The sequence below is a fragment of the Cucumis sativus genome, chromosome 4 (genome assembly GCF_000004075.3).
Source record: "Cucumis sativus cultivar 9930 chromosome 4, Cucumber_9930_V3, whole genome shotgun sequence".
Lineage (NCBI taxonomy): Eukaryota > Viridiplantae > Streptophyta > Magnoliopsida > Cucurbitales > Cucurbitaceae > Cucumis > Cucumis sativus.
In genome coordinates this window covers 2,765,631-2,779,243 of record NC_026658.2, presented here as the reverse complement: position 1 = coordinate 2,779,243, position 13,613 = coordinate 2,765,631, and the positions used below count along the sequence as shown (strand labels likewise).

At 32.9% G+C, this 13,613-nt stretch overlaps 2 protein-coding genes across 4 annotated transcripts; one reads left to right on the top strand and one right to left on the bottom strand.

The window, feature by feature from the left end:
* Window positions 1–1,036: 1,036 nt before the first annotated feature.
* Window positions 1,037–5,435, bottom strand: LOC101222338 (superoxide dismutase [Fe], chloroplastic). Its single transcript, XM_004146841.3, has 8 exons — window positions 5,271–5,435; window positions 4,342–4,416; window positions 3,449–3,637; window positions 2,807–2,978; window positions 2,517–2,620; window positions 1,839–1,865; window positions 1,641–1,664; window positions 1,037–1,528 (listed from the first exon to the last, which is right to left on the bottom strand). Exons 1-8 carry the CDS (start codon window positions 5,427–5,429, stop codon window positions 1,322–1,324), a joined length of 957 nt encoding a protein of 318 aa, XP_004146889.2. The 5' UTR covers window positions 5,430–5,435; the 3' UTR covers window positions 1,037–1,321.
* Window positions 5,436–8,160: 2,725 nt separating this feature from the next.
* On the top strand, window positions 8,161–13,550 carry LOC101222578 (polyadenylate-binding protein 1). 3 transcript variants are annotated; one of them, XM_004146842.3, is made up of 6 exons: window positions 8,161–8,445; window positions 8,549–8,651; window positions 9,880–9,950; window positions 11,813–12,004; window positions 12,309–12,433; window positions 13,104–13,550. In XM_004146842.3, exons 1-6 carry the CDS (start codon window positions 8,176–8,178, stop codon window positions 13,147–13,149), a joined length of 807 nt encoding a protein of 268 aa, XP_004146890.2. In that variant the 5' UTR covers window positions 8,161–8,175; the 3' UTR covers window positions 13,150–13,550. The 3 variants fall into 3 exon arrangements, with proteins under 3 accessions (XP_004146890.2, XP_011653101.1, XP_031740463.1); XM_011654799.2 differs by having other exon boundaries at window positions 9,877–9,950; XM_031884603.1 differs by lacking the exons at window positions 8,161–8,445; window positions 8,549–8,651 and having other exon boundaries at window positions 9,874–9,945.
* The last annotated feature ends 63 nt before the right edge of the window (window positions 13,551–13,613 follow it).

The following is a 13,613-nucleotide window of genomic DNA, read 5'->3' as shown; positions in this document are numbered from 1 at the left end:
TTAAATTGATTGATGATATTAGAATATGGAGTTATATAAAATTGCATTGTTATATATCTCTAATTAATAATGATGTCAATTAGAGATATAATGGGATGGTGCAACTTTCCTCGTTCTCACCTCTATTTCGACTTACATTCTGACAAAATTCTTGGGTGAGGACTCCTACCACTTTTACTAATTTTTTAATTTAAAAAAAAAATGAACATTTGACAAAATATTTACCATTCATAGAAAATCAAATATAATAAATTTTGTCTTTTAACAATTTTGTTAGTTAAATAGTTTGTCAATTTTTTTCTACTTTTGAAAAGAAAACTAATTTATAAATGAAGTGAAACTCTTAAAACAAATCAAGAAACAATTACAATAATAGCAACATACATATTAAACGAGGGAAAGAGGAATCAAAGTGGAGTTAGGGTTGGAAAAATGACCTCGTTCTCATTTAGTCAATGTAGTTATGGAGAGAAAAGCTTTCCCCTCCCCCATTTTATGTATAATAAAGGTACGAAGTGGGTCTCTACAAATACATAGACAACTTAAATTAGCGTAGATTTAAAAAGTTTGTTAATAGAAGCTCAATTGAATCAATAAAAGTAATATTAAAAAAAATGTTAAATGTGGGCCAGAAGTTGAAAGACAATATTGGTATTAATACTATTTCAAATTTTGGTATATATATTATACATTAAGCATAAAATTAGGAGAGGTTCAAACCTATACTAAATCGTGTTTCTATCGTCATACAAATACGCTATTTCTCTTATTTATTTGTTTTTTTATTAGTTATCATATAGTGGGTGGCGTCATTAGTTGGGTTAGGTTTGGGATTTAATTGCCGATGTTTTTCGCATGACCAATTCTTTTTAAAACGAGTCCAATAATGTCTACTTTATTATTTAGAACTATACAATAATTTAGTAAATTTCTTGTCCCTTTCCCTTTAGATTGTTTAAAACACATGTATATTATATTGAAAGATGTGAATATACCTAAATTGTTTGTACTTATTGATAAACATTTGAATATAATATAATATCGACCTAAGATATACTTAAGTTATTATCACTAAAAATATAATGTAATTATCCAATACTTTTCCCAAAAGGACCATAGCATTCTATAATGCATAAAGTGGAAGTAAGAGTCCCTATGTTCTCAAACTACAAAATTACACACTTCATCCTCACTTTACACCCATTGACTCAAAAGTCTACGAACTCATCACAGCAACAAACCACAAGACTTTAGAGCATAGAAATAAAATATGGTATGCACCTTTATGAAGACTGTAACCCAGAGAAGAGAGAAGCAAATGTTAGTCAGAATCCGAATCCGACTCGCTTGAACTGTTGTCGACGTACACCTCTTCGTCGCTATCTTCGTCCTTTTTCTTCTCCTTTTTCTTTTCTTTTTCCTTTACTCTTTCAGCAGCTTCAATCTTGGCTTTCTGTAGCCTCAAGTCTGCTGCTTCCCATGATATGAGGTTTGAAACAAAAGTTGATATATAATCAGGTCGCCGATTCTGCAAGGAGGACGGTTTTAACGAGTAATGATGTTATAAGGACAGAAGAATGGAGATTGAAAACAGAAGAACAAGATAATACAAAGTGATAAGACATGAGATCAAGTCTAACCTGGAAGTCTAGGTAATAAGCATGCTGTTGAGATCAAATCCAAGGGAAAGGAGAAAAAAGAACGGGGAAAAAACCACAACATTAGTACTGAAGAAAGGTCATTCCTCTTTTTCTCAAAAGCAAACATAACTCTAAATCCCACCCCAGAAACCCGACGCGAAAAATAAAGGAAACAAAATGGTAAATATTATAAATTACCTCCCAAACGTCGATTGTAAGAAGTGGCTGCAAAACATGGAAGAGTAAAAATAAGTTTAAATTGCTTTTCCTCCATATGTTAATAACAATTTTGCATTTAGTTTTCTGTTTTTATGCTTGGGGGCTCCCATTTTCTTACCACAGTTTTCAAATTTCTTAATAAACATAAACTTTGAATTATAGGCAAATTTCAAAAATGAAAACAAATATTTATTATGTCTTGTTTTCCAAAATTTTACTTGGTGTTTTAAAACCACGGTTGAAAATGAATACCAAAACAAAGAAATTTAAAGATAGGAGTAGTAACATAAGCTATCAAACGGGACATTAACCATCCATGTCTCCACTGGCTCTACTAGCAGTTAAGAAGTTGCTGATGTGCATAAAATGGAATGGTGAGCTAGCGTTTAACTTTCAAATAAGTTAAGTACCTTTAGAGGTCAACTCGTTGTCCCTTTTGAGATGTAAGAACACCGTTAGCATCTATTAATAACAAGTTTTTTTTGGTAGATTTAAAAAAACCATTGGGAAGATCATTATGAAACTTCTGAACTATAGAGGACAAAATTAAAACCAAACTGAAACTATGCTTCCTCTGTTTATACTATATTGTTCTATTTAACATCCAATACCTTTTTTCTCTATGTTAATGCGATAAAGAGATGATGCAGTACTCACAGCATAGTCCCAAACAAGTGGGTTAACGGCATTAGGACTCTTTAGAATAACAAGCTTTTTGTCCTTCTCTGATGGACGTGGATGGTCAACCGTGTTATCCTTATCTAGAAAACAGAAAATGAGACCCAACTTAGAATAATTTCAAGCAAAATTGATTCATATAAATAGACCAATGACTTGTTTGAATTGCTTTTCTCAAGTGCTTACAAAAATTTGCACCTAGAAACACCTATTTAAACACTTCAAAATTCAATCCAAATAACCAAAAGTAGTATGAATATATGGCTTACATGCAAGCCAAGCCCAACCAGAACCAAACTGCGTTGCAGCAGCGGACTTGAATTCTTCTAAAAACTTTTCAAAAGAACCAAAGTCTCTTTCAATCAGTTCTAGGAGTTCCCCTGTTGGCTTCCCTCCTCCCCCAGGTTTGATGGACTCCCAGAGAAAATCGTGGTTCCAGATCTACAAATTTGCAGTTATGATGGCATGTTATAGACTTCTATGTGTATATTCCTTGGATTGAATTTTTTTTGTACTTTATCATAGGCTCCTTAAACTTTGAGATAAAAACAATTGTCCGTAATTTTTCAATAAGCACTTAACAAGAACATATAAATACATTTGAAAACTAAACATCAAACCTACTTCAAATAGCTTTGAACGCTTATTTCTGTGGATATCCACTCATTAGCTAAATTAATAAAATACATGTTTATAGCAAGGAGCCAAGATCAAAATAGTCAATACAATGTTCTTGAACCAAAACATAATGTTTGAAAGTTTAGGGACCAACAAAATACACGAACTAAAAAATTATTTTAACCATAAAAGAACATCAATCGCCAACCCACAATTCACTCTTTACTCGTAAGATTACTATCTCGTGAAAAACCGATGAGACAGACGTTGGTAATTATGTGAAAGGTGTGTACCTGTGCTGCATTGTTGAATTGCTGAAGGATATTGCCTTTTTTGTATGTTTTCATTATGATATCTTCTAGTGATAATTCCTCCAGCTCAGTTCCCTCTATCTGTCTGTTAAGGTTGTCCACATAAGCTCTGTGATGTTTTCCCCAATGATACTCAAGGGTTGAACGACTCATATGTGGTTCCAAAGCATCCTATGAAGCACACTTTGTAGAAATAAGAGGTAGTCTTACTCTCTTTTGATAAAGAGGTAGTCCTATTTACAAGTACATATAATGCAAACAAGTAAAGCGATGAATCTTCAAAGCGTCTTTCTTTCTTTTTTCTTTTTTGTTACATTTCTAAATTTCAACTGTACCAAGCTAAAGTTTTTGGGTTATGGTGAACTTTCAATCGTACATTTGTTGTGAACAGAAGCAAATGAAATAACCAACGAGTGATACATCAAGAAGAGATACCAAACTAGAGAGTTAATTCATTTGACCATGGCAGATGATTTTATTCATGGCCGTTATTCTCAAATAAATGATGAGTTACGCTGGGATGCAAATCTTGTAGTGTTCACTGGTACAAATAACAAATTCATGATCATGTGTATCGTTTTTCATATTTAACTAGAGTCCTCGAGGAGCGATTCTGTAGGTAAGAACTGACAATACGTCGAATCTAGGAACACCTTCTGAATCTTAAGTTCAAGCTTAGGGAAATTATCCAAAAGTGGTTGATAACAAGATCAAGTGTTCCTAAAATCTAAAGACTCGACAAGAACATCGTAGAGGCATTATGCTGTTAAATCAAGTAAACTCCAACTAAAACCCAGGAAACATTTACAGCTACTATTTTCTAAAAACTAGAGAGCGTTAAAAGTTGAACCAAGTGATATTACATGCTGACATACCAGAGGATATGGAGGAGGCTTCAGTTCAAACTTCGCACTGATTTTGGTGAGATAAGTCTTTGAACCATGTTGTTTCTGCCCCACACAAAAAAAACAAAGTTCGAGCTTAATTTAGCCGCACTTGTATTCATTCCATCAAAAGGTTTGCTGATGAAAATTTCAAAACTTCTCAAGACAAGTTCCAAAATATTAAATTTAATCTCTACAATATTTTCATAACACTGCCAATAGCACAAGAAGTCACATGTAAACTACCAAAACCAAACAAAGAGAACATAGATTGAAGAGTTTTGTCTCTCTCTCTCTCTCTCTGATACTATACTAATTATTACTTATCTAAACTTAATATGCCTGTTTATAGCGTACATAAAGGATTAAATAAGTCTACTAAGACGCACAAAAACTTTAGTTTGGGTAAAGTGTCTGTGTCCGTGTCCGAGCATCCAAACACGATCAATAAACTTTGAAATTGAGCATTCTTCGGGTATAAAATTGATATAAATTTAAAAAAACGTGTACTCGTTGTGCTTCTGCCCTAGATTATCATGAAATTATATGGTGCCGTGCATGTCCGTATCTTTTTATACCAGTGTCTCGTATCCATTCCCATGCTTCTTATCATCCAATTTTTTAACTTCATCTCCTCCCTATTCAACTCTCATAGCCAATTTTCGAGTCACGTTCATTTTAAAACGAGTGAGAGATTACAGTTCAAGCTCCAGCAACATGTTCTAGCACTTTTGTACATACATACATACATAGACATACAAACACGTATAAAGATACATGTATAAAAGACGCACAAACATTCCGAGTTCCATCAACTTGTTCGAACAATTTTCATAGAAATGGCCATCAAACCAAGCATATGTATCGAAATGAAATTTCACGGGAGATTAAACAAATAACAAGCAACAGAAAACGAATACCTGCTTAATTGAGGTACAAGGAGTAGCAGAAGGTGGCAGTGGGCTACCGCGGAAGCTTGAATGGTGAAGTTGATTTTGGTGTAGTTTAGTGGAAGGTGGCAAAGCGATAGATGCGGCCATATCCGTTTTGCTCGTGTCACTGTGCGTTTGCTCCTGCATATTGGACAATGGTTATGAAAGAAGAAGCCGACGCCCAACATCGTGGGCTGGGCTTCGTATACTCGACCCAGCCCAGTTTGTTTTTACCTTCTTTTTTAATTTTTACTATAAACGTAAATATCATTAAAATAGATGTTCCATTCTCCTTGGAATATATTGTCACGTGTCACGTGCTACTCTCGTTCTCGTTTAAATTTTTTTGTCATATATTTTAAAGATATCAATCGTAACTATATAATTCATCTCATATTTGTTAATTTATCATGGATTTTGTAAGGTAGATTATATAAAATTTTCAAATAAATTAAAAATATAAAATTTATAGTCTTTTTTTCTAATTTCCTATTCTCTCGTTTGAATATATATTATATTGGATATCCACTCAAAAGGACAGTCAGTCTCTCGTTTTTAAGAAACATATATATATATCTCATAAACGTTTTAAGTTTTAAATTATTTTTGTTAAGAACTTTTAATTTTATTTGCTTCCAAATTTTCAAAACATTTAGTTATTTGTTAATTTTGGATGATAATAGTTTAAATTAATGTTTTCTAAGATTTTGTTTTCTTTTATATTAATAGGCAATTTTTAATTTATCGTGTTAATTGATTTTGAAAATATATATCACACACAACGATTATATTTTATTGTATATAATTGATGTTATTTAATTAACACTGAAATAATGAATTTAAGATTTGTTGAAAGTATATAAATTAAAATTGACACAGTTTCAACGTATTGAGATCAAAGTGATATTTTAACTAACTAGTAATTGTTTTGTTCAAACTAAATTAAGACAAGCACGAAAAGAATAATATTTTTTTAAATATGAGATTCTTTTTAATTTATTACAAATGACAAAAATATGTCAAAATTTTAGATTATATAAATGATCGACATTAATAAACTTCCATCAATGTTTGTCAATACACTTATAGATGTTGATAGAACTATCTATCACTAATATAATATAAAAATTAGTTATATTTTGTAAATATGTTAGTTCATTTTTTTATATGTGAAATACTCCAAAATTTTCTCGGTCATTTCAAAACTAAATGAAAATTTCCTTATGAACATTTATAAGTATATAGGTAGTATCGAGGGAGAGATGTTGAATTGTATAATTTGTTTGTTGGAGGTAGGGGTGTATAAATATGGGTTGAACCCGAATAACCCGGACTACACAACCTATATTATAAGAGTTGAGTTGGGTTAGGTTAAAATATGGGTTAGGTTGGGTTAAAAAAAAATTAATTTTTTTGGGTTGGGTTGGTTGTCGGGTTGGAGGGTTGAAAAATTTGGTTCAATCCAACCAAACCTGAATTAATATAATATATAAATATATTATTTTAATAAAAAAACAAATTAAATGTATATAAATCTTGAATTTATTGTATGAAAGCTTGAATTGTGTATGTTTGAAATTTAAATGTAACAATTTCAAATGTTTATAATCATTAGAAATTAGAAATTAGAAAACGGGTTTTTTTTTTTATAAACAAATTATATATACAATTTGACAACCCAACTCAACCCATATTTTACGGGTTGAGTTATAAACTAAATTCGGGTTATTCGAGTTGCCAATCCAAATAACCTGAAAAATATGGGTTGGGTTGAGGATGTCTCCTAACCCAACCCGATCTCACCCCTAGTTGGAGGTCACATGTATGATCAAGCCATTGAAAGTAACACAACGAGTGACACATCTATAAATCATATATAAGATTCAAACCCAAACCTGAAGTTTTAAATGGAGCACAACCACTATATCAAATACAAAATTTAATAATAACAAAATATTATTTAACATATATTGTAATCTAACATTTCGAAATTAATATTATAATATAAAAAACGAGAATGTGAGGAGGCACATACCCCCAACCCTTTAATAAATCCACTCCTTACACACCAGTCAAACAAACACCAACGTTTGGTTCCTACTAAATCTAACACTACTAAATATTGTTAAGGTATTGTTGCTTGAACAACATGGTGTGGTGTGGAGGGCTCACTCTTTATAGAGCCTCTCTTGATTATTTAGATGGACATGTAGTCATGATGTTGCCATCAATAGAGATAAACATAGGTTCTCAAATTTGTAAGATGGTTAAATTTAGACTTTTGTAATAGTTACAGTTACATTCCATACCAATAGAAAAAAGAAAAATTAGTATTTATTTGTCTAGTTTTATATTATTCAAAATGTTACACTTTTCATCTATAATGTTTAAATTAGATATCAATTTACTCTATAATTTATAAGATATCGACATTTTTAGATTGCATGTCTATCAAGTAGTTTTCACGTGTTTTAGAACTTCCACATTTATCAAGTAATTATATTTCTCAATCTTTTTATATTTATCGGAAATCTTCATCTCACAACTTTACATGATAAAAACACACAAACTTAACAACTCGACTTAAACTTCACTAGGTAAACCCTAAAAAAAACTCTAGTTAATAAAAGTCTTGTTTGATATAATTTTTTTTAAAAAAAAGTTCACTACATTTTAAATTTTATCACCCTTAAAATTAAATTTAAAATCACACCTTCCAAATATATATATAATTAAATATTTGAAGTTCTCTAAAAATAGAAAAAATGAACCATCACTAAAATATCAAATTTGTTATTTTTTCGAATTATATTTTTTAGGATTTTTTAAAATTTATTTAGTAGCAAAAAAGAAAAAAAAAAGAAAAAAAAAAAGAAAAGGAAAAAAAGATAATATGAAAAGAAGAGTCGGAGACAGGATCCGAAACCTAATCTTCATTCAATTGGGAACCAAATACACAACTTACCCACCATCGATCGAGGGGCCACCGGAGTCGGAATCGGAGACGGAGATGGAGCGCAATTATTCCTACGACGAGCACGAGCACGAAGTTTACGGTGGGGATATTCCCGACGACGCCGAGTTGGATGCCGACCTTGACATGTCTTCTGGTAGGGCCGACGAAGAAGGCTACGACGCTGAGCCTAGTAACGCTAACTCCAAGGTACCCTTTTCGACTTCTTCTCTCTTATTTTTCATCGACTCTTGTCTCTGATTGACTCTATGGGGGTTTCGTTCTTTTTTTTTTAAAAAAAAAAATTATTTAGGACTTGGAGGACATGAAGAGGAGGCTTAAGGAGATCGAAGAGGAGGCTGGTGCCCTTCGGGAAATGCAGGCTAAAGTTGAGAAGGAGATGGGTGCTGTTCAAGGTATCTTTTTATTTCATCTTTGTAATTCAGTTAGTTGGTTATTGAATTATGTTCTTGATGTTTGTGAGGGGAATTTAGGTTTGTTGAATTAGCTCTGTAGCTGTTTTTCTTTACAGGACAATACCAAAAAGGGGGGGGAAAAACCTAGTTTTAACCTTTTAAGACTGATAACATGTTTTCATATCGAAGGATTGAATATAGCTTCCCGAATCTTGAATCAGGTTGCGTGAAGTTCTAAGAGCTGTTTGGGTTTAATCGTTATTAGCTGTATTGTACTCGAAGGATGCAATGGTGGGTTTTTGGTATTCTAGTTTCAGAGAGTCTAGAATTTGGCGTGGTTTGCAGTGAAGGGATGTTGGAGGAAAATGGGAGAGTTTTGTGATTAACGGAGGTTGTCAAAAAGTTATTTAGTGGATTAAGAGTCCCTGGTGGGAAGTTTGGTAGCTGGTCTACTTCCATAACTATCTCTAGTGTCCATACGGTGTAATCAGGGAGTTTAATAATTCTTACGTCTCTTTTCCTAAACAATTGAAGCCTGTTTTTGGATGCACAAACTTCTTCAAATTTGTTTTCTCATAAAAACATAATAAAATAAAACAAAAGATAGTTAGATATTGAAAATTCCGAGGCTTTGTGAGTTTTTATTTATGATTGTTATGTCAAATAGGTGTAAAACGTTATTAGTTCTTTTGCTGGCAATCAACCAGAGAGTTCAAACCATTTTTATATTTGGATAATATGTTTGTCCTTTATCTGGTTTTAATGGAAGTTAAGTTTTCTCTTACGTATTCTATTTGAACAAAAAAGAATTGAATTTTGGAAGAGTATAACAATTATGTCGCTTTAATATTGCCAAATTTTTATTATATTTAACTTATCAATGAGACAAATCAATTGTTTTAATGTAACCTCATGTCCTTGGCAATCGTAGGTATATTGCATTTCTAGCTGTTCAAAACCTTTTAACTTTCAGTTTGTGTTTGTGGAATATGCAGATGCATGTGTTCTATGTGGCATGCATGTCTGCTCAATACATACTTTATAGGATATTTTTATATAGCAAAGAGACTGATCCTTTTCTCGTCATCATTTTATCTATTTTTTGGTGGTGAGAAAATATTAATTAGTGGAAATCTTATCTCATACTTCGCTAGTTTGGTTAACCATCTTTTTACAGTATGTAGTTTTTTTTTGTAATTAACTTGTGTTCCTTTTAACATGTAAGAAGATTCATCCAGTACCTCTGCAACACAGGCTGAAAAGGAGGAAGTAGATTCTCGATCTGTATATGTTGGTAATGTGAGATTTATCACCCCTTTCCTCCCACTGTGTATTTTAATATTGAAGTTTTGCAGTACACATTTTTAGTATTACACCTTTACTTTTTACTCTAACTATCTAACGTAGTGCAATACATGCTTTTTAGTCATGCTTTCAAAGACCAAGTCAAATTTGGAAAACTAAAAAGTAGCTTTTGAAAACTTGATTTTGTTTTTGAAATTTAGTTTTGAATTCAAAGCTGTTTTTAGGTAAGATGAAAAGCTTACCAACAAAATGATGAGGAAACAAGTGTAAATTTAAAAATAGAAAGCTAAAAGTAAAATGGTTATAAAGAAAATGCGTAACTTTTTTTCTTAATTTTTCTTTTTACTTTGAATGCCATCTATTTTTTGGAAAATTATAACGTTATTGGCACAACTTATTAAACAGAAAGTCCATGCCAAAAAGACCCATTAGTTAGCTTAATCAGGAACCTCTTCCCAGCCCATTCTCTTCTCATAGACAAGCGTCCTATTTCTTTCTTGCCCAAAGAAATGTATTTTTCGCGTTGATTCATCATGTTTTTGCTCTCTTTCTTTCTCTCTTCCTACTCCCCGTACTCCCCTGCCTCCTCCTTATTTTTCTTAAAATTTAGGGCAAATATCAATTTACACCCGTAAACTTTAGGAGTTGTGTCAATTTAAACCCATTGTATCAATTCAAACCCTAAACTTTGGAGGTTGTATCAATTTAAACCCTAAACTAATAATTGTATTAATTTAAATCTTAACCTTTCATAAATGCATCATTGACCTCTACTTTCCCAAGAGTGTCCAAGTAAAACAAAATGGAGCATTCAAATTGATATATTTATAAAAGTTCAGAGTCTAAGTTGACTCACTTGTAAAGGTTTAGAGTATAAATTGATACAATTATTAGTTTGAAATTATGATTGACACAACTCTCAAAGTTTATGTAAATTGATTCAAACCCCAAAGTCTGGGTATAAATTGAGAATTTTCCTAAATTTTATTTAATATAAAAATTGAAGTCTATGGTCATGCAACAAGTAGTTAATATTATTTTCAGGTTACTTAAGTCACAAGTCTTTACGGGAGTTGGAATGAAAAAGAGACCAAATTCAGCATATTGTCTGTTCAAGAGGAATTTGAGATTAATGGCTGTTGATACTGAGCAAACAACAGCCAGGTTCTATAGTCATATTTGGAAACGTCTTCTGTAATCTATCCACTTTGTTGCACTCTACTGGCAAATGGTCCTAAGAATTACTTGTTCCCTTCCTGGGTGCATTGCATTAATCTAGCAATGAAGTTCCAAAAAGTTTATTCGATTCTAACTTATCCTGATTTCTTCTTGTTACCCTTCATGAGTTGATGCTGCACATCCTTGCGAGCTTCTTGCACTCATTAGTTCTTTCTCAGTATTTTCCTGCCAAAAGGAGCTTTTCCCACCATCTCTATCCTGCAACTTTTACTTGTTGTGACGTTTTCTATTCAGTGTTTTAGTCCGCGTACTTGGCTACACACATTTCCAGTCTACTCCCACCAAGGGCTACACACATTTCCAGTCTTTCTTTCTCTCATAAACTACCTTTACATTGTTTCATTTTTCATTTATATTACGTGTGTTGAGTCAGCATCAGCTACTACTAGGAAATAGGAATAATATTTTATCAATGAAATTCTAGATCTAAAGACATTTTTCTTTTAACATGATCGAAATCTGAAGTTCTGTTAGTCTGATTAGGTCTAGCTAGGTGGATGGCAGATTGACGTGTCATTTCTCCTTGGGCATATTTTCCTCTCGTCTTATTTTACATGGCTTGCCAACATCATATCAATACAAAATGATTTATTTTCTGTCCTGGTTTTTTACTTCAGGTCGACTATGCATGCACTCCTGAAGAGGTCCAACAGCATTTTCAATCTTGTGGGACAGTGAATAGAGTGACAATTTTGACGGACAAATTTGGTCACCCGAAGGGATTTGCTTATGTTGAGTTCGTGGAGGTTGATGCTGTCCAGAATGCTTTGCTGTTAAATGAGTCAGAGTTGCATGGTCGTCAACTTAAGGTTTTTCGAACTTAGTTTTACACACTTTAACTTTCTATCAATAATGATTTACACTAATAGGATGCCGATAATGTATGTTTGCCGGAGGAAGACTTTGGGGGATAAGAGAAGTTCTGACTTATGAGTGGAAGGTGTATATAGAGGGGAAAACTATCTGTGGAAGCATTTGCTTTTGGTTAGTCGAGTTTACTAGGTTTCGGAGAGTAGAAGCTTCTGCATATCCCCAAGCTTGTACACTGTTTGTGGATTCGTAATATCGACTTCTATCACTGACCATTGGCCACTTTTTTGGTACATTTTGCAGGTCTCTGCTAAAAGGACAAATGTGCCGGGTATGAAGCAATACCGTGGAAGGAGGCCAAACCCTTTTGGGTTTCGAGGTCGCCGGCCTTTCATTCCCACCGCACCTTATCCTTCATATGGTTATGGGTAAGCACTAAACTACTATATTGCTTCTCACTCTATGGTATGACGAAGAATTTGAAGTGCTCGTATGCAAGTTGTAAGGCATGGTATCGTGCCTGGAGGTTTATGTATTTGTGTAGCTTTCTTGACACCCCCTCTGAGAGGTCATAGTTTTTTGCCTTCCTGCTCCACATAGGATGTAATATAAGAAGTCTTCTCATGTTGGTAAAATATCGTATTTAGGAATAAGTAATCTCTCCCAATGTTTCCTGTTTTGTTATGGTATACATGCGATTCAATTGTGAAAATTTACAAACAAATTTCAATGACAAGCCAATTGGTCATAAATATTCTACTATTTTGACAAAATAGTTTAGTTTGCATATATATATATATATATATATATTACCATTTCTTCTTTTGGATATTTAAATCATGATTGTGCTGCATTTTTTTTAAATTTTTTAAAAATGATTATCATTCAGGTGTAAGAGACAAATTGCACTATTTTAGAACGATCAACTTCTAAATGCATATTGTTGAAGGGGAATTAGAGGATTGACTGTCCACTTCTTTTCTTCTCTCTTTACTGATTTGAAGAGATTAGTGGAATGTTGTAAACCTCTAATTGAAAATTCAATTCCTTTCACTTCCAGCTTTATAATGCGAGTTTCTATTTTCTTACTTTATGCAGAAGGGTCCCAAGGTTCAGGCGGCCGATGCGGTACAGACCCTACTAGGAGATACAATGCTCGTACTACTGCAAAGTTATTGTTCGGGATCTAGGTTCCTTCAACTCAATGGTGTTTTTACCATCTCTATAACTTGGAGGGTGTGGAAAACATTGTACTTTATTGACGTTTCAACAGTCCCACTTGAGTTTCTTATGAACTTGGTAGCAGTTTGTAGCTTTGAGGAGGTAAAGATTTGTGGACTGGTTAACAATTTGTTGGCTCTGGAAGGGCTGAAAAAACCATGTTATCAACCATAAGAGAATTTGGAAGAAAGAAAATTAAGGAAATTAAAGGACATGTTCTTGTGTATGGATGAATTGGAACTGATCAGGATGTAGAATTCTTTGTTATTTGAGGAGTAATTATAAGTTGATATGATGATATGTAGAACTATCCTACCTTTTGTCTTCTCTCCAGTTTGATGGGTTTAGCAATGAAATTTCTTGTTTGGTTTATACCCATTTTAATCA